The sequence below is a fragment of the Triticum urartu genome, chromosome 3, assembly GCF_003073215.2.
Source record: "Triticum urartu cultivar G1812 chromosome 3, Tu2.1, whole genome shotgun sequence".
Lineage (NCBI taxonomy): Eukaryota > Viridiplantae > Streptophyta > Magnoliopsida > Poales > Poaceae > Triticum > Triticum urartu.
Genome location: NC_053024.1, coordinates 689,751,509 through 689,771,757, shown reverse-complemented (window position 1 = coordinate 689,771,757; position 20,249 = coordinate 689,751,509). Strand labels below are relative to the sequence as shown.

Sequence of the window (20,249 nt, the reverse complement as noted above, 5' to 3'; positions counted from 1 at the left end):
GTTGCTTGTTTTCTACATTATAACGTACGCATGAACATTAAGTTGTTATATGTGGACACTGGAAAAGTTTGTTGAATAAAACAGTTGCTACATTTCATACAAGGGGGAATACAATTAGAGCTTGCATGCTAAATTTGTGTCGTTATGGTAAATCATTTCATCGTTCTACGACCACATGCTAGATTGGTGTTGATGATGAAATGGCAGAGCGCCTATGCAAATTCTTGGATGCGATTCTGTGCACTTTGACACCAAGGTATGTCACTATCGAGACAATGGTGTGTGGTTGCTGTGGATACATGCGTAATGGTATGGTATCTGAAAAATTGTCATAGATTATTGTTCGAGTTTTGATTTGTCTTGTGAATTCATTTTGCTGAAAAGTTGCATGTTGACAGGCCATGTTGAGTTGCCATTGTAAGGTTCATGCAAAATCTTGAACACTAAATAAGTTTCTTTTTGCAACATTGAATGCTTGATGAAGAAGCCATAGCCCCGGCTGGTCCAGAGACGCCGCCACCCCTGGGTGGTCTGATGCGCTATAGTCTGCAGTGTAATGTTGTTGGGTGCACCGTGCACACTACAGTGCTACAACATAATGTAATTATGTTTAGCACGATTAGCGCCATATCGAGCAAATTTGCTAAATATAGTGTGCCCCTTCCAAATACGCTATAGCGACACTATAACGGTGAAATAGCGCGCTTTTTGTTTCGTTGATTATGACATGGGTCTCTGTATTTTAAAGCAATATGGGGATATGCATTCACCATTGATTTATATTTTAGTATAGTATTGCGAAGAGAAAACCTGATCAATGCTACAAAATTAGACATTTCCCCCCTTAGCCCAACATGAATAACAAAAAAAATACAATGATCATATTCGCCATAGAGAATGATCATTTCATTCATGTAAGACAAAATAAGAAGAAAACACTGATCTTGTAAGTAATGCAGAACCGGAAGAAACTGGAAAGGTTGCAGCCCGCGCTATGTCTTCCATGAAGAGCATCTCATTGTAGATGAATAAGAAGAGCAACGATGGTAGATAAGGCATTCCTTTGTGATATAGTGCACTGTTCTGAGGAAGTCAACCAGCTGATATGAAGTTAGAGTCATCAATGGTAGATAAGTGACGCATATTTAAAAGATATATTTTTACAATAAATGAAAAAACGCTTTATATATTAAGAAACTATATATATATACATACAATCAGTCGAAAGTTGGCTCACCACACAGAGTGGGACTGCATCCCATAACACACCGAGACTTGACACACAACCACCTAATTTGTCCCAGACATGGACGTTTGCATTAGCAGATCGATGAACCTTATCAAATTAAGTTGTGGACATGAAAAATAAAATCTATCTAATTTCTAGGACACTTGCATTTTTTTTTTTGAGAAAAGGACACTATTGCAAAGTCAGACACTTACTGTGTCAGATAAAAAATGATGGGCTGCATGGATCATTGTTTCGAGGCCTTGAAAACATCCAACTCAGACTTTTTTTTTGAGGAATATGTCAAGCCCTTCATGACAGCGTCTTTGGTCCACACCTCTGCAATGCTCATGCAGGATACCGTTTTGGAGATGTGCATACTATTGAAGACGCATATTACGAACTGTCCTAAACCTCAATGGAAACAAAGACAATGAGTAGGAGGAGTATAGTGCTTCAGTGAGTAGCCCCAGGGCATTCCACAGCTCGACCCGGCCCTGCAGTGAAAGCAACATATGTTCGACTGGCTCCATCGCGGGGCAAATATCGCATAAGCATAACTGAAACCGACAGTGTCGAACATATGTGCCATCAGGACGACATATTCAGTGCGCACCAGTCCGTGGGAGGGCCGGAGCCTGCAGTTGCCGCAATAGGCAGCGGACACCCTAACACTGCCGCCGCTTTCTGTGGCCAGGGCGAAGTCAGCAAGGCTTCGGGCAACGGCGACGGCGGAGCCGCTGGAGGAGTAGCCAGAGATACGGCCTGGGCACAGGGGTTTTGGCGAGGCCGCGAGAGTGCCGTAGTGCGCTTTCTTGTTGTTCATGCTGTAGACCATCTCGTCCATCACCGTATTGGCCCGGCCATGCCCATCACGGCCGCGGCGATCGCGGCCAGCACTCTGCGCCATCTCCCGTGTATGCAGGTCGACCTCGTCCACGGCTGACTTGCAGCTGGGCTGGCGCGAGCTCAAGGCGGCGGCCTCCCATCTGCGCTGGAAGGCGGCGCCGGGCTGCGGCCAGAGAGACGTGAGAGGGCGCAAGGTAGCCGGGCCGTAGCGACCTCACACGCTGAAGGCGGGAGGGCTGCATAGGGCGGCGGGGCAAGCCGCAAGCGTCGTTGTCGGGGAACGACTGCGAGTTGTCTGGGAGTGAGGACGCGTTGCCGCACGCATCACGCGTCTGACTGCCATGACGACATCGAGGTCTTGTGATGCCAAAGGCGGCCGTCTCTCGATCGCGCACCTTTCCTACGCCGTCTGTCCTGCCTGTCATGTTCACGTCTGTGATGATCGAGACCCAGAAGCTCCACCGCCCTCCATGCCGAATCCACTATGATCATTGCACACAATATCGAACACATGCAGGTGTGCGTGATTTCTCACCTCTTATTTGAAGCTGCCGAGGACCATGGGAGGTGGCCCAGGAGATCGTATCGTTCCCGCCATAGCCGAGCATGATATGACAGGTTCGGAGCATCTGGTGCCCGACCTGAGGAACTGGCCATATGATCAGTGGTTGTGTGATCCCACATACGCAAAGCGGAGGCGGAGGAGGTGCCTCTGTCGGAAGGGCGATGGAGTGGCCAGCGCCGGGAGGGAAAACGGGGGCCCGACGATCGAGGCTCGTAGAGGGACGGGCCAACAGCGAAGTCATGAAGGGGACGACCGCAGGCATCTATTGGTGGGATTTGGGAGATGTGCGACCAAAAAGAAAAACACCTCCTTTTATAGGGACATACAACGAAGGTGATTGAGTCGTGCACGTTTCTAACTGGACAATCTAGAGATATCTATTATCGCCTACATCCATCAATCGACACAAAAAAAGAAGAAGAAAGGAACACAAATGCCTACGTTGAGCAGCCGGCCATCTAGAGAAGCCTGGAAACGATCGATACATGCACGTGGCGTGAAAAACTTGCCGCTGCATGCATACAACTGCAAAAAAAAAAAAAACCACCGCCTACCCACCGCTGCATGCATGCAACTGCAAAAAAAAAATCCACCGCTGCATGCATGCATCTGCAAACAAAGCAGCAAAGATCAATCACGTCACGCATCTATGCCCCCCGCCATGCAGGCTCACCTCCACCGCCCCGGTTGACTTGGCACAAAATCCTGAAGAAAATCTCTAGGTGCACCACAACGTGTACCTCATCAGAACCCCCAGTAAATAACGTGTCGCATCCCTATTGGTTGGTTTTTCACTGATTGAAAAAAGCCAAAAAAACAGGGTAAAAGAAACCTGGTCAGATTTAGTATATGTATAATGTATAAAGAAAAGATCTATATCAAAACTAGTATTTTTAATGTAAAAATATTTTGTACTTGCATTTTTTATAAACCAAAAGTATACATGTACATCGGACGATAGTCGTCGCAACAATTAAATAAGGGCATATTCCATCCTTTAGAAAGTAAAAAAAATAAATAATTTCCAATTTAGCACAAATGTCTAGTAACAAAAAATAAACATGCTGGTGTGGATTTTTTTTCCTAATTTGTTACAATAGCACTTCAAGTACCAAAGGATCGCGTTCCTTTTTTGTGGTTTCATTTTAACTAAAGTGGAATAGATGGAAATTGCTTTTTTTATAGAGATAGCGCGTCAAAATTGTGCTTGAAAATATTTAATGGAGATAAACTTGAAGATTTTTGGAAAGTAAGTTCTAGAAAGATTGCTCGGTCCAACTACAATACATATTAGATATTAATTAATTCATCACTTTGCATTTTCGCAATACATGTTTTTTTGCAACAGATAGTTCTTGGAAAAAATGTGTTGCTCATATGGTAAATTTTAGAAACTTCTTTCCCTAACTATTTTCTTAATTTAATTAGGCCTGAACTTTAATTTTGCATCGGGCCCCCAAATTCTCAGGTACGGCCCAGTGGCCATTCTCTCGTCTGATGGAACCCTAGGATCAGATCCCTGGTGGTTCCCATATAGGAGTATATTCTATCTGCCCTAGAGCTCCATCGCCCCCGCCGTCACTTCCACTTCACACCACTCCTCTTGCTTTGCTATCGAGATCCAGATTGAGCTCCCGGCCAGCCGACGACCATGGCGGAGGCTGCACCGCTTTCCCCCCACCGCAGCCTCCCGGAAGAAATCTCCATCTGGGAGATCCTCGTCCGCCTGCCCCCCAAAGCCCTCCTCCGTTGTCGTGCCGTTTGTCGCACCTGGCGCGGTGCCACCTCCACCCACGACTTCCTCCTTGCTCACCATGCCCGCCAGCCCGCCGGCGACCGCGTCAAGTCCCTAGACATCATTCCCTTCGACCACCGAGTAGGGATCGCCGCCGCCGACCGGCTCCAGTCCGTCGCACGAATTGACCTCTCCTATCCCGGTCTGGAGTTCTCCTGCGATGGTCTCCTCGTCTTCTCCGTAGGCGAAAACAGAAATTTGTCTGTCTACAATCCCGCAACTCGTCAATATGCTCCACTCCCACAGATTGCTGGCTTCATGTTACTGGGGATGTACCTGCACAGCCCAACCGGCGAGTACAGATTATTGTTGTACTTGAGTGATGCAAATCTGGGACACAATGGCTCCTATGTCTTTTCAGTAGGCTCCGACCAGCCGCCAAGGTACAAAGGGTATCCCAATGCATTTGAATTGATGTTCACCAGACCCATTTTGTTCCGTGGTAGCCTGCATTGGCAAATTCTAAAGAGCGCGGGCAACATGTTAAAGGTATTCAACACGACCGTTGAGTCATTCCGGCAGATGCGTGCTCCGCTTCTTCCTTACCCCGCTGACCTGTTTGAGATGGATGGAATGCTCAGCATGTTCAGCTTTGATGAGGCAACCAACACAACCATTGATATCTGGATGTCACAAGACTATGACAATGAGGTATGGGCCTTGAAATACCGGGTTAAATTACCAGTTGCAGATCTCACAGTGCGGTTTGGAAAGTTTGTTGAGTATTGGAATTTCATGGTCACTTCTAGGGATGGTGATGTGTCCATGCTGGTCAAATTTGGTGAGTGGCTACTTCAGTTTGACATCAATGGCAAGTTTAGTGCCAGTTTCCATTTTAGAGGCCTTTTTCCTGCTGAACATTGTCTCAAGCAAACTCTTGTTCAGCATACATTCTTTCCAATGCTACAGGGTTATGTTGTGAAAAATTCGCCTTTCATCGGATGTGATAGCTGTCCAGTGAGGCAACGCTTCTAAACGGCCTAGCGGTATCCTTATGAGCTACAATATCGAGTTTGAGCCCGCAGGCTTCTTTGTTGATGCATGTCAAGTTGTGATCAAGAAGCTCTCACTGTTATGTGGTTGCGTGAAATCTATGCATGTTTTGGTACCAAATTACCAAGTCATTTTGGTGTGTGTCTGAAAGATGTGCTCCGGTCTGCCTCATGTCTCGGCTATACTCCTATTTATTAGGTAGCAATCTACATGCCTCATGTTTCTGTTTCTTGAACTGGAGGGTTGACTTTACCTTTTTTCTTGGTCTTCGTTTTATTCCATGAAATTATGTACTGCTCTTCTCAAAGATGAATTCTTATTATTTAGCAATCTTGATGTGTCTCATGTTTCTAAGTTCTGTTCTAGCTGACCATTGAATGTGAAACTTGAATGTGGCAGATTGATTATCCTCTCAATTTCTTAACTTGCTAATATCCTCATGAGCTGCTATGTATAAAATGGGTCCACCTATGGGCCGGCTAGTTTCTTTATTATGATCAAGAAGCTATCACTATTACATTGTTGCATAAATTTCGTGTGTGTGAACATCCTATTGGGCCGAATGGCTACCAGTTCTGTTGTGGCTGGTTATGAAATTAGGACATATTATCCTCTTTAATGACTGGAAAGTTGAACTTGGGTTTTTAAAGAGCTTGAAGCACTGCTCGTTGAAGTGCATGATTGCATTATAGTCAACTTAGAGAAATGTTCGTTCATTCCTCTTCATGTATTCATTGCTTCTGGTTAGATGTTAAAAAGCAATGCTATAAACCTGTCTTTGCTGTTGCGTTGTTTGTGATTAAGCTTATCATGGTCAGGCTGGGGTACAAGATTGTTTTCTCCTTTAGACTCTGTAACTACCAGCCATGTTCATTCCCTCTGATCAGTGCAAGACCGTCTCGAGTACCATTGGTCTCAAGCAGATTGTCTCAAGTTCACTCTGATCATTTGTTATCGGATGTGCCATTGCAGGATCACTTGAAGCGCACCCACATTTAGTTTTATGTAGCATGCTACATACTGGTGAATTTTTTTTTGTATAGGTACAATTTACACTGTTGATGCAACATACAAGCTGAACACCAGATTAGTATAGTCTCTGTTTTTTGTTGCAGGGTTGCAGTTCTTGTACCAGAGCTAACTGACGGACTGACTGCTGTAGAGCTGACACTGATCCTCCTTTTTTTTATTTTGAATACTTAGCCTTTCATCTGACGAGAAGATTATGTTGTGAATACTTGGCCTTTCGTCTGAGGGTTGTTGACTGTGGTGGTGCTTCTTATTGGCCTAGCTCTTCGTATCTACATGACATGCAGTATGTATTAACCGGATCCACTATGAGGCAACTATATTCTTTGTTGATGTATTAGAAATTATGATGAAGAAGCTCGGATTATTTCACCGCACAACCTGATTACCATGTGTGTGTGACGATAATGAGAAAAAGGAAGGTCAGCAAAACATGTGCATTGAAGCAAGGCGGCGGAGGATCTCTACTCCTAATGGAGCAGTTGGTAGTCTCGCTTTCAGGTTTTTTTTGTCCCACCTTTTATGATTTTTTTGGTACCTCTTCCCACCTTCGCTGGTTTTTTTTCATAGATTTTTTTCGTCCCCTTCCCACTTCATCAGTTAATTTTCGCGTCACCCTCTCACACAACAAAAGAAATTTGAACAGATCAGAACTTTTTATACTGGCGCAAGTTATTTAGTGTTGTAGAATCAACCAGGAACAATCTCTAAAGATCAAATCTAAATTAATTAACCTTACCTTAAATCACTCAATCACATTAATTAGAAAACAAATATTTGATTTAAAAAAAATCGCTCAATCACATTAACCTTACCTTAACTCACGGATGGTAATCAATCTCTAAACAAATGAAAAAAATACATCGAGGGAGCAGTAAATAAACTCTCTTCTTTATGACATGTATATGATCTTACCTTCCCTCTCCGTTGTCTGAGCATTCTTGATTCTCGAGACTGATACTTGGGCTGCGTCACTGGGTCGCGACGGTGCCGGAGGACGAGGACGGCGAGGCCGGGTGCCGCGGCACTGCGTTGGCCGTGGCCAGTGAAGGGGTGAAGAAGGGTGGTTTCCCTGGCCCTGGCCATGGCCCTGGGAGTTGGTGCGGTGGAAGCGGCACTTGATGGACCCGATGTAGGTGGCTGGCGCGCAGACAACACAAAATCAATAGCTAGTTTGTAGGTATCCATCCAGTACCAGATCCAATCACATCACATGGTGCGACCAAAATTCAAGTATGAAACACGCAAGGGCTTCATCTTGCACAGTATTTTCATTTCTAGTAGTGGGGCGTTCGCTAGTTGTGTGATGCACACACTTGTCAAATCTACTAGGCATCAGACTACTGATGCTTCTCACCTATCAGACCAGTCCACGGCCATTGGATCAGATGCATGTTGGCCGTCAGATTTGGTAGTAAACTCCCTCACGTGATTTATGGATTGTAGCGTTATTTTTTTTGAGCGAAATTTGTGGCGTTAATTGACTGTGCATCGTAACTGCTATGCGTGCATGGGACCAAGGATAGGCCTGGTCGTTGTTTCCTTCTTCTGAGATTTGTGCTTCCAAGAATTAGTGGAATATAAATCCTAACCATAATTTGTTTCCAGGTAGTAAACCAGCTCCGTATCATAACCATAAATTAGTGGGAAATAATTCATATCATAACCAGAATTTGTTTCCTGCTTCCGAGAATTGTGCTTCCAATAATTATGCTTCCGAGGATTGCTTCCGAAAATCGTTTGCTACCATATTTACGGGAGATTATGTGCATCTTTATGCCATGGAAACAATCCTTTTAAACGTCAGAAGCATGTACTTCAACTAAATCTAGTACAATATGTACCCTCAAAAAAAAATCTAGTACAATATGTACCTATATTTTTCCGAGACACATTTTTATGCAACGATGAATTAGTCTATCTTATATTTTTAGGAGATGGAAATAAATTTTTTATGTAAAGGAAGCATTTTTGTTCTATAATGAAGACATTTGCTTTGCAAAGAAATCATCGGCATGAACAAAAAGAATGATCAAGCCCTTGAAACAAATTCATAAGATATGCAAAAGTATTACAATTCCTTTTTGCAACTAAATAAAACACTATTACATCAACACTTGTTACAAAAGCTGGTCATGGACAACAGATCTGCGGTGCCACAAGCTCTCTGTTGTTCCAGTATAACCGACAACTTAGAGCGGTGACTGGTTTGTCTCAATTACAACGTGCTCAGCATCATTGCAAGGCATCGTGCGGACAACAAAGAAGCGCATTTGGAATTGGGTGCAGGTGTCTGTACATTAGAAGCATGCAGTTAGAAAGACGAAAGCACAAACTGTAGTTGTTGATACTATAAAGGGTGCAAAAATGCATTTACAATAAAAATTCACCAATAAAAGTGGCACCGGTTGAAGCACATTATAGTAGTCCTTAAAGAAAATATGGCTGCTAATGATTCCATCAAAATGATTTTACCAGAAAATTAGCATACAGTTACAATGCTTGAAGCAAAATTCACTATACCATAGAAACATATGGAAGAAACAAACGTAGGAAGCATCAGCTTCATTATATCGTAGCATATATCAAACACACTGGAAGCATGGAGGGTTTTTTTTTGAATTGGTAGCACGATTAGATGCAGAAAGTTGTGTTTGGCAAATAAGTTAGGAACATAAATTAATTAGCTAATACAGTACAATACTAAAATAGTCTGTTCTCAATATAACTGAAAACATGTATGAGAATGAACTATTTCCATGAGAAAAGCTAATTTGTCAACCTAATTATGGACTATTGACAATCTAGACTGAAGTACAATGAGACCATTACTTTGAAAGCGTGGATATTGGCAATCAGCATTCATGCTGACTAACATAACACAAGAGTATAAAAAAATGGAGGCATGGATGAAATACTGGAAACATATAGATACTTGCACACATGATACCGAAGCACTCATATGTGATATAGATCAAAGGAAGCACATAGAAAACTTAATGCACAGATCCATGAAGCATTGCACATATGTGACAGCGAAGCACAAAATTACCACTTGTGGCCATGTTGAGGAACCGGTTGCATCCATGGCAGGAAGCATCAGAAACGGTGTCAACTCGAATAAAGGAACCATGTAGAGGGATGCCACGGAGGAGTAGCGTCGGGCGAGGTCATGGTGGAGGACATGATGCGTTGTTCTATACCGTCGGCCATATGATCTGAACGTCAAGGAGCCTCGTTCGTCGGCGGCAGGATGGAGAGCCAGATCTGGAGCGATTTGGGAGGAAATTGACCAAACTGGAAGGAGGGAGGTGCGGATTTTGCGGGATTGGGGGAGTGTCGTGGGTGTGCCAATTATATGTGCGGAAATTAGGGGTGGATGGAACGTACAGGATATTGTCGAAGCTTCTCTTGGCCATGCGATCAAAACGAAATCAACGGTGGAGCAGCGGTCTGACAATTGGAAGAGATCTGACGTCTGACTATAAGTGTTTCCCGCTTATAAATGGCATGTGTCTGCGGCCCGTCCCAATTTATAACTAAAAACGGCTCATTGTGAAGAACTTTTTTCTTCCGGTTACAACTTGCTATTCTCTCTGGTTCAAAAAATAGGTGAAGCTTTTTAAGCTGAATTATTTATTAAATAGAATATATTATCTACCTATCTATACCTCTATACATATACCTATACCTACCTACCTACCTATACTAATTACAGACTCTCTAAAAATTCTCACATTAATTAGAAATTAACAGCCGTTAATCTAGAGTGAGACTGTGTTATTACGGTCTAGATTAACTTACGTACAGAAAAATCCAACAAACCTTTAAGCCAACTTAGTTTGGCCAAAAACAGATTGATTAGAAAGCCCTACATCTTTGAAGCTGAAAACGTGGCCCATAATGCTCTCACGATTCTGGAAAAACGAGTTAAAAGAAAATATTTCCAGCATATCTTCCTCCACCGTCTCCTCTTCTTCCCTGTAAAAAAACAGCAAATCTGATGAGTCCCTATCTCTCACGTCTCTCTCCGAAGCTTTCATGTTTCTCTTCCTCCCTCATGTCTTTTCCTCCCCAATGAAAAACAGATATGTATCTGTCTTAAATTAGAGGAAACCTTTCAAGAAAAGAGTCCATCTGATCAAGAGAAAATACATGGTGTTTGATGAACAGCTGGCTCTCCTGATCCAATCGATGCTCAACTTATCTCCGAGCAAGATCTGCTTTCCATCTCTCGCTTGGTTTCCCGCAGGAAGCGCACACGGCCTCTCCATGTCTCCGCCCCACAGCTGGGGCCTGATCTATCCATACTACTCTAGATTTGATGTACCAGACTCCCAGGTTGATGGACATTCCTAGACCGCCAGAGTTGCTGTTGCCATCAGCGGAGAGAGACATGGAGATCTTCTCAAGTCTGAACATGGAAGTGGAAGGTGGAACTTGACACCCTCCTCACTGGCAATTTATTTTCTGCAACTAGCTTGCATGCAAGATAGACAAGGACACTCAAGAGGTACATGGACTTTCTAATGTAGACCGAGGTATGTGCTCTGTTCTGTACTTCATTTATTGAATGGCTGAACTGCAGAATTTTTTGGTTCTGTTGGTAATTTATTGACGAATATTGATTGCAAATCAGCAATTCTCCGTTCAGCTAGCCATAATATGTTTTAGATGAATCGAGCAATGCGCAATGCTACTAGATTTTCTACTATATGTTCTAATAACGACCTGGGAACTGGTCAGAAGTAGAAACAATAACTTTAATTTCTCAGAAGTACAATATTTGTACAGACCCACACAGGGCGATGGCCATAGTTCCCCCAAGGTATGAAAAAAAGGACAAGACTTGCCTGCTCCCCACGCATGCTCCCATCCATGCTTCCGCGTACGTGGCTTGATTTGATTGGAACAAAATAAGGTCCGGCCCCACCCCCTTAAAATCAGGGGGGAGATGATTAGATAAGAAAGAAAAAGGGAAAAAAGACAGCCGTAGGATGAAGTGGGAGTATGGATGGGAGCATGAGGAGGGAGCAGGCAAACCGGATCCAGAAAAAAAAGGAAAGTGATCAGATCAGGGACTAATTGGAGCAAATAAGGATCAGAATCTTTAATAGCGAAGAATTGACCACCATCTTTCCTTCTTGAGGAGATTCATAGATGGCACGGTTGCAGGATGATTTACATGGCTGGAACAAGATGTTCTCTTCAAGAATAAATTATGCTAACTTTTTTGGTTAGCTACAAGTATGGCACATAAAAGTAATATTTGTTTGGTACAAAGCTATACACCTACGCTTCATTACCTCTATGAACATAGTGGTGCAGACTTACAATTAGTGAACCCTAGGAAAGTTGTGATTAGTAAATTTATTTTTCATTAAGTAGTTGAGAGGAAACACTCCATACAATTTGAATCGATGGAGTGAAGATAATAATTGGGGTGCTCTCAGAATCACTGTTGATGTTAACATTGGTTCATTGTTGCACATGTCTAAAGAAGCCCCCACGTAATGAGTAATTGAGCGCGAGCTCAAATGAGCTCGTTATCCACGTCGTTGGTTAGCCTCTCTGGATGTGTGCCATTAATTTATCCTAGCGCTGGTGGTCATCCAGAAATCGGGTACTGTTCCAAAATACGTCCCCGGCAGCGGTGTCCAGTGGGCCAGATTTAACGCTGGGGAGGATGGCAGTTTGCCGCCGGGGAGGTGTTCCATGGATCAGAATCAGAGCCGCCGTCTGATCCGTGGATCAGGAAATTCGCTTTACTGTCTCGCCGCACGAGTCGAGTTGAATCCAGAGTCCAGTCGTCTTCTCTTGCAAAGCGACTGGCGATTTGAAGGCGACGACTGGGAGATAAAGGTCAGGAGCGGCAGCGGCGATCCAACATGGAGTTCTTGATGCAGCCGATCGGCAGGTACATCGATCCTTCCTTCGCCGCGCGAGGTTGTCTGCATTTTTCGGGCGTCTGGGTCAGCTTGTTGACAGCGATTTGTTTTTTCCCTTGGTTTAGATCTGCTGTGCTTGAGGAGATAGAAGAGAGCCTGGTGCCTGCCCCTCTGGTTGCCGATGGCGAAGTGGTGGCGGAGCATGCGGTGCAGCAGCATCACAGGGCGGCGGACAGCGGCAAAGCACAAATCAGGGGCGGAGGCCGCAGCGGGCAGAAGGGATAGCTCCCCTCCGACGCTCGAGCTCTCAACGGGGAAGACGAATCCCCAGGTGCCCGGATGGAATAAGAGGTCAGTGGAAAAGCTTCCGTATGTCATCAGAGATGCAAATATTTTAGTAAAGAAAAATTGACATCAGTAAAGAAATCAGGCAACTATATCTTTCTAGATTCAGAGTATTTAGTACAATGCATTTAGCTGAACCCTCCTGATATGAGAGATGCAAAGAAATTAGTGGAGAAAAATTGGTAGCACTAATGAAATCAGGCAGCTGTAATTTACCAGGTTTAGCGGGTTAACTCCATTGCATTCACGTAGTTGAAATTCAGATAAGAAAAAACTTCCTTATGTCATCAGATAAGGAAATATTTCAGTAAAACAGAGTAGTTTGTGCACTGCATTCAGTTGTAACTCATTGATATACGAGATGCAAAGATTTTAGTAAAGAAAAATTGAGTGCGGTAAAGAAATCAGGCAGCTGCAGTTTGCTGAGTTCAGAGGAATAAGTACACTGCTAGATGGAAATTATGTGATCACAGATGGAAATCAGACAGTCAGATAATGAAAAGCTTAATTATGTGATCACAGATGGAAATTATTTTATTAAATAAAATTGACAACACTAAAGAAATCAGGCAGCTAGAGATGTATGGGTTCAGAGTAGTTAGCAAACTGTATTAAAATGAAACCATTTGATATGAGAGATGCAAAGATTTTATTATAGAAAATTGGATTGCAGAAAAGAAATCAGTCAGCTATAGCTTTGTGGATTCAGAGCAGTTGGTACAATGCATTTGGATAAATCATGCCTACTGCCTGGTGTTTGCAGGCTGAGGCTTGGTGCTGCTGCACCAATCAGGACACCATGCCCAAATCGAATCAGTGCGTTCGACAAGGCTGTCAAATGTTTTGCAGAGAAACCGGCTGAAAATGTGATCACACCTGTTCTCGGCATTACATTCGACTCCTTGGGCGAGGCTTCTGGTGATGCTCTCACTGATTTGTTGTTAGTAAATCAGATACAGTGGAGTACAATTTTTATCTGAGAAGCTCATGAAAAGCGTGCACATAATGAAGAGATGCTTGGTTTCATTAGGGCTAAAAAATACCAGCTAAGCATATAGTGAAGACATGGACGAGGGATGCTCGCGACATTCTGCCACCTCATCTGATACAATACCAGAAGGACAGTATGTAGAACAACCCTTTTTCGTACAGAAACTTCACGATGTACATGCACGCAATGGAACTAGTCAGGCTGGGCGACACTAGTTTTGAAGCCTACAATCAATTGATGGAGTTGTTCAAGTCGAATTTGACAGTGATGTTACCCTATGCAGAAGTTAGGGATGGTCTTGGCCTCGAGGATAGACTGGCAGACAGGGGGGCTGTGGTGAATCAGACTCCCATGGAGCTGGTTTCGGCGGAACAAAACATGAACGCCAAAGCAGCTACTGCTGTTTTAGCTAACAATGATTCGGTTTCGAGGACAAGCAACAGGTTGGAAGGACTGCTGGCTCCAGCGAAAAAGAAAGATATGGGATGGCCAACGACAAGTACGGAGAAGGCTCCATATGAAGGTCTAAGCAAGAGGACTAGGTTTTGCACGATATGCTGAAAACAAGGGCATAAGCAAACTACATGCCCTGATGTGGTGATGTCCCTAAGCAACCTCGGAAGCCTGCCAAATGTAAGAACTGTGGCTTGCAAGTAGAATGCAGTTTGAGGGGCACCCGCAAAATAATTTTAATAAATCAATGGAACTAAGGCTGGCAAGTAGAATGCAGTTTGGGGAATGCACTGGGTAGGAGCTGATGGGCTCATGATGTCTTTTCAATTATCTTATTTGCTATTGAGGCATATGCCTGTAGGTGACATGTTTTAGCTTCGGCGTAATCTAAACCATGGTTAATTTTTAGGTGTTGACATGCTTTTCGTAACTCTGCATATTGGCCAGTGGCTAGGTAATGTAATAAGTCGAACTGTGTTCCAGCTTGGCATGTCTGGTTTAGTTTCAAATGTTGGCTTGTCCCCAGGTTTTCATGAACTTGTGTGCATGCTTTTGAAGGTAAAACCCTTAGCCTTGGATTTTAAGAAATTGACTAGGACTACGGGAGGACAACTACTGCTGCTGAATTTCGGAATGTGTAGGTTTAATATGACAGACTACTGCTGCTGAATTTTAGGAAACTAGTGCTGCTGAATTTTCGAAATGTCTACGGTTAATATTCAGCTTATTGCAATCTGTAGGGCCCCTTGGATTTTATAAAATTGATGCTTATTATGAACAGAAGTTCGAAGTAATTGACCATATAAATTAGTGCTGCTGATTTTGGAAATGTCTAAACTTACTAAGACAAAACTAGTTCAAAGGCATGGGTTTTCCACTTTTCCTGAATGTATGTAGCGGCTAGACAGCAGCGAGTGTGTTTCATCTAAACTTAGGCCCTGTAGCACTATGCAAAATACATAAAGTTGTGACCGATCACCATAGCCAGAGATCAAGTGTTTGTAAAAAAATTATTTGTTCAAATTATGATTAGGCACTAGTGATAGTTACGTTTTGTGTGAAGAATATCCGGTGAGCTTTTCAGGAGTCATTTGCCCAAAAAATAGGTTTAATTGTAATGTTTTCCGAGTATGTTTTGAAATTTCCATGATTGTGCAGAAGTATGATGAAAGAAATGTGTTAAGTATATGTGCTCCACTACAAACGAACAATCTCGGCCAGGATGTGTAATCAGTTTGCTGATTTGTCATGCAGGACTAGGGTTGGATTAGTTGGCAGGACGAGGATGAAGTTGGTTCCGGCCAAGAGCAGCGTCGTGCGCTGGCTGTCGGCGGAGCAGCGTGGAGGCGCGGCACGGGGGAGGCTCAGCTGCTGCACCTGTGGCTGCATGCGCACATGTGCTGGCTGAATCTCCGCCTGGCTGCTATGGTCGAAGTTGTGGTCTCGCCTGTATCTCTGCTGAAGGGGAGCCGACGGGTGCATAGCAAGGGGGGTTGCAGCACGTACGGCTGCATCAGCCCTGCGCGAGTCAGCTCGGGCAGGTACGTGTCCGTGGATCTAAATGAACCCGCATAGCTCAACCTGCATGGATTCTAACTTCAGACACGGAGTGGGGATCCAAGCTCCAAAAGATTATTCTTCATGGTAGATGGGCACTTACATCTTTCCTGACGCATTTGTAGAGCGAGCTCGGCGCGCGCGAGGTGAAGGTGACCACCTTGTCGAGGTAGTCGGGGCAAGGGATAGGTGGCAACACTTCCTGAGGCTGCGAGGAAGAAAAGTGAATCTTCCAGAGTAAGGGTGTGTGCTGGTTGTCGGCGGAGCAGCGTGGAGGCGCGGCACGGGGGAGGCTCAGCTGCTGCACCTGTGGCTGCATGCGCACATGTGCTGGCTGAATCTCCGCCTGGCTGCTATGGTTGAAGTTGTGGTCTCGCCTGTATCTCTGCTGAAGGGGAGTTGCAGCACGTACGGCTGCGTCAGCCCTGCGCGAGTCAGCTCGGGCAGGTACGTGTCTGTGGATCTAAATGAACCCGCATAGCTCAACCTGCATGGATTCTAACTTCAGACACGGAGTGGGGATCCAAGCTCCAAAAGATTATTCTTCATGGTAGATGGGCACTTACATCTTTCCTGACGCATTTGTAGAGCGAGCTCGGCGCGCGCGAGGCGAAGGTGACCACCTTGTCGAGGTAGTCGGGGCAAGGGATAGGTGGCAGCACTTCCTGAGGCTGCGAGGAAGAAAAGTGAATCTTCCAGATCAAGGGTGTGTGCGCTGGCTGTCGGCGGAGCAGCGTGGAGGCGCGGCACGGGGGAGGCTCAGCTGTTGCACCTGTGGCTGCATGCGCACATGTGCTGGCTGAATCTCCGCCTGGCTGCTATGGTCGAAGTTGTGGTCTCGCATGTATCTCTGCTGAAGGGGAGCCGACGGGTGCATAGCAAGGAGGGTTGCAGCACGTACGGCTGTGTCAGCCCCGCGCGAGTCAACTCGGGCAGGTACGTGTCCGTGGATCTAAATGAACCCGCATAGCTCAACCTGCATGGATTCTAACTTCAGACACGGAGTGGGGATCCAAGCTCCAAAAGATTATTCTTTATGGTAGATGGGCACTTACATCTTTCCTGACGCATTTGTAGAGCGAGCTCGGCGCGCGCGAGGCGAAGGTGACCACCTTGTCTACGTAGTCGGGGCAAGGGATAGGTGGCAGCACTTCCTGAGGCTGCGAGGAAAAAAAGTGAATTTTCCAGAGCAAGGGTGTGCGCGGTCGATGCAGTGCATGTATATATTAAAAAAAATGTTTGCTGGAAGCCGCCGTTGGGTGTGTAACGGCTGAGCCGTGCACCACGACGCTAGTGTCCATCTGAGCCGGCTAGTGCTGGATGATGGATGTCCCAATAAATGCGGTCGGTGAGTGGGCCCTAGTATCTGGAAAAGCATCTCATACTACTCAGAATACGCAGTAAAATACATCTCCTGATGCGAATCTTAGCGCCAGACAACGGCTGGGATAACAGGTCCATCTGAGCTCGAGCTCAGAATAGGACTTTCGCCACGTAATCTTCCACCATAGATATGAATACCACAATTAGCTCTGTTAGTGGTGCTTTGCTGAATCTCGAGTATTAAATGAACACCTTATTTTCTATATACAATTAAAATGGTTGCTGATGGTTTATAACAATGCAGTCCTGAACATACAATGTGATTCTATTCATCCGAGTAAATATATACATAAGGACGGACTATGATGTTAACTTCCTTCGACATATTTGGTTTTATGTCAACAAACCATGTTCATATGTTCTACTTTTTTTTCTCTGCAACCGATCAGTACATTTTCTTAGTGTTTATGGACGTCGCACCACATTGGATGTTCGCCCTTTCATAACAAAATTTTGGCATAGACATTGCTGAATTTACTGTTTGCGATATAATGTATTTGCCAAAATCGTTTTAACTAACATTGGCTTTTGTAGTGAGGAGTGAGGACACCAAAACTTCCATAATTAGCGGATGCAATAAAGTATTTGAGGTTATGTTTGGTTTTAATTATTCAGCTGGAGCAGAGGCTCTATTTTATCTAATCTGTATATGCTAGCTGTGTACTACAGGTTTGTGGCAGAGTTATCTCTACTATTAAAGAGGGATCGAACGTCGTGATGGTTCGACCTCCTCTTCCTATCGCTAATCGCTAGCTATCTGTTAGGATTTAATCAATTTATCTCTACTATTAAAGAGGGATCGAACGTCGTGATGGTTCGACCTCCTCTTTCTATCGTAATCGCTAGCTATCTGTTAGGATTTAATCAATTTACTTGATTAAAGATTAATCCCTGCTATTAGTCTCCCACGTACGGTTGCTATTCTGGCAACCGACGCGGTGGTTCCTCGCATCTCTTCTGAAGAGACGCGTTCCTAAATCATGTCTTTTGGCCTTGTTGCATAAATATGTGTTTGTCATCAATAAAGAACAACACTTGAATCATTTGTTCTCTCTCAGATTACACTTCAATACGTTATCAGCACGCTTCCGGCGGAGCGATTCTATCGGCGTAGGGCGAAAGGAAAGGGCCATGCCCGAGACGGCGGTTACGCACGCACAGAGGCGAGGGCTATTCCTCCAACTCAATGGCCCTGGATCGCAGCGGACTCCGACGCCGCCGGCCAGGCCGCCATGCCTGCAACACTCTTGACAGAAAAGAAATCCAAAGAAGAGTGACATCAACTCAGAAGATCTTCAATTCCATCTTCCAGACATCCCGTTCTATCCTCCCATGGAGCCGTTAGCCTTGAGATTGGAATACCAAGAACAAGGGAAGGATTAGGAACGAAATCAAAGATCGACAAGAAACAAGGTGCTTCCTTTCCGATTTCTTTCCTGCACACAACAAATGCTACATGGAATCATTTCCTTCGGCTCTTACCTGGGATCGTCCTAGACGACGTCCGCTCTTCGCCAGACCACAACAGCCGGCGGCGCTCGGTTTAGGCTGGCAGCGGCCTGCATCCTCGCATGCCACAGCGCGAGCGAGGCAACGCCCTCCAGCGCTGTACTCCGGCTCTGGCGCGGCCCGGCAGAGCGATTTGGCGACGCACTCCCGGGCGACGGCGCTGCCGCACGTCGAGTCGCATCGCAACGATGGCATCAGCTTCATCTGGCCTTGGCCCCGCGCTGGACCAGAACACCGGAACCACCGGTTTCGCAGCCGCTCCGCGACGCCCGAGGCCGCGGCTCCTAGACCGTCCTCCGCGGTGAAGCCCCCTAGCGCACGACGCGGCCACCGCATTTGACGCGGAGCGACTTCGTCCATGGCCTCGCCTGCCGAGGGAATTGTCGCAGCTTCCGGCCGGCGCCCCCTGGAGCGCGCGCGCCGCGGCGGCTCGTCCTTCCGGTGTCGGTGACTTGCTCCATGCGCGTCGGCAAAGCAAGGCAAGGCGAGGCGACGCAGTCTGGCGCGACTCCTTCGAGCGCGCACGCAGCGGCGTCCTTCGACCTCGGCGCCCGCAAGGACGGCCCACAACCGTGACGCGGAGGCGACGGCGCGGCCCTTGGCTCACATCCGAGCAGGCGGCGCCCGAGGCAACGGCCCTCGGCTGCCCCCCCCCCCCCCCCCCCCCCTCCCCCCGCCCCGGAGCGGCAGCGCCCTCCGCGTGGCTCCCCGCAGCAGAGATGACGGCGCGCCGGGTTTCTCCCGCTCCTCGCCGACAGGAGACAGTCGCTGGCAGCGGGGGTCGGGGGAGCGGTTGCTCCCGAGGGAGACGAAACCACTCCAGGTGGTGAGCGGCTGGGCCGCGTGTAAGGGTAAGGCCGTATGGGCCAGAAGACTCATGTGTTTTCGGTCCATTTTAAATCCTGGACGATTTTGCCGAATTAATCCTACATTTTTCTTGATTAATTTTGAATTTTTGTCCTATTAACAGCAGTTTAACTCTGTTTTAGACACTGTTAATTACAGTACTTAAATTTCAATACTGTAAATATGTTGAGTACTATGTATTCCATACACTACAGGAAAATCCCGGTTTCCCGTGTGCTGGCATATAAGCCGTGTGCTTTTTTTCGGGCACCCGGCTTATGCTTCTCTAAGCCGAGTCTGGAGAAAAAAATACCCGGTAAATAAGAGGAACTCAGCTTATGGTCATCTATAAGCCGAGTACCGCAGAAAAGCTCACGGCTTATATGAAACACACGGTATCTACGTGAAAAGGCACCTGGCTTACAACACACACTCGGCAAAGACATCTGCCACGTGTCTGCAACCGCAGTGGTTGACGGCGCCGTCACGGAGCAACCTATAAGCCGTGTGTCTGGAGCAAGCACTCGGCTTATATGACATATAAGCTGTGTGCCCGAAGAAGGCACTCGGCTTCTAGGACATATAAGCCGTGTGCCCGATGAAAGCACTAGGCTTACATATTTGTGGATTTTTTGCACCACGTAAAATTTGTGCGAAATTAGTTTAAGATGGTTTTCATTGCATTTATATTTACTACTTAATTAGTATTATTATTCTAACCTATTTTCTGTTGACTAGTTTTCATGGATCTTATTTGTAAAATTCTTAATTTAACGCCATTTTAGTATTTTCATGACTCTTTCGACACCCTAGCATAC

General features: G+C 45.5%; 1 protein-coding gene and 1 long non-coding RNA gene across 2 annotated transcripts; both read left to right on the top strand.

Annotated features, from left to right (window-relative positions):
• The first annotated feature begins 12,099 nt into the window (after nt 1–12,099).
• LOC125549181 lies at nt 12,100–15,666 on the top strand. Its single transcript, XM_048712649.1, has 3 exons — nt 12,100–12,376; nt 12,473–12,698; nt 15,391–15,666. Exons 2-3 carry the CDS (start codon nt 12,529–12,531, stop codon nt 15,542–15,544), a joined length of 324 nt encoding a protein of 107 aa, XP_048568606.1. The 5' UTR covers nt 12,100–12,376; nt 12,473–12,528; the 3' UTR covers nt 15,545–15,666.
• A 163-nt stretch (nt 15,667–15,829) lies between these two features.
• Nucleotides 15,830–17,902, top strand: LOC125549180. The gene is made up of 3 exons (XR_007301276.1): nt 15,830–16,140; nt 16,282–16,629; nt 16,771–17,902. It is a non-coding gene; the product is annotated as an uncharacterized LOC125549180 (long non-coding RNA).
• Nucleotides 17,903–20,249: the final 2,347 nt, after the last annotated feature.

Coding starts and splice junctions, on each gene's coding strand:
- LOC125549181 (XM_048712649.1), top strand. CDS start 12,529: ATGGCGAAGTGGTGGCGGAGCATGCGGTGCAGCAGCATCACAGGGCGG. Junction 12,699..15,390: donor GTGCCCGGATGGAATAAGAG/GTCAGTGGAAAA, acceptor TTTGTCATGCAG/GACTAGGGTTGGATTAGTTG.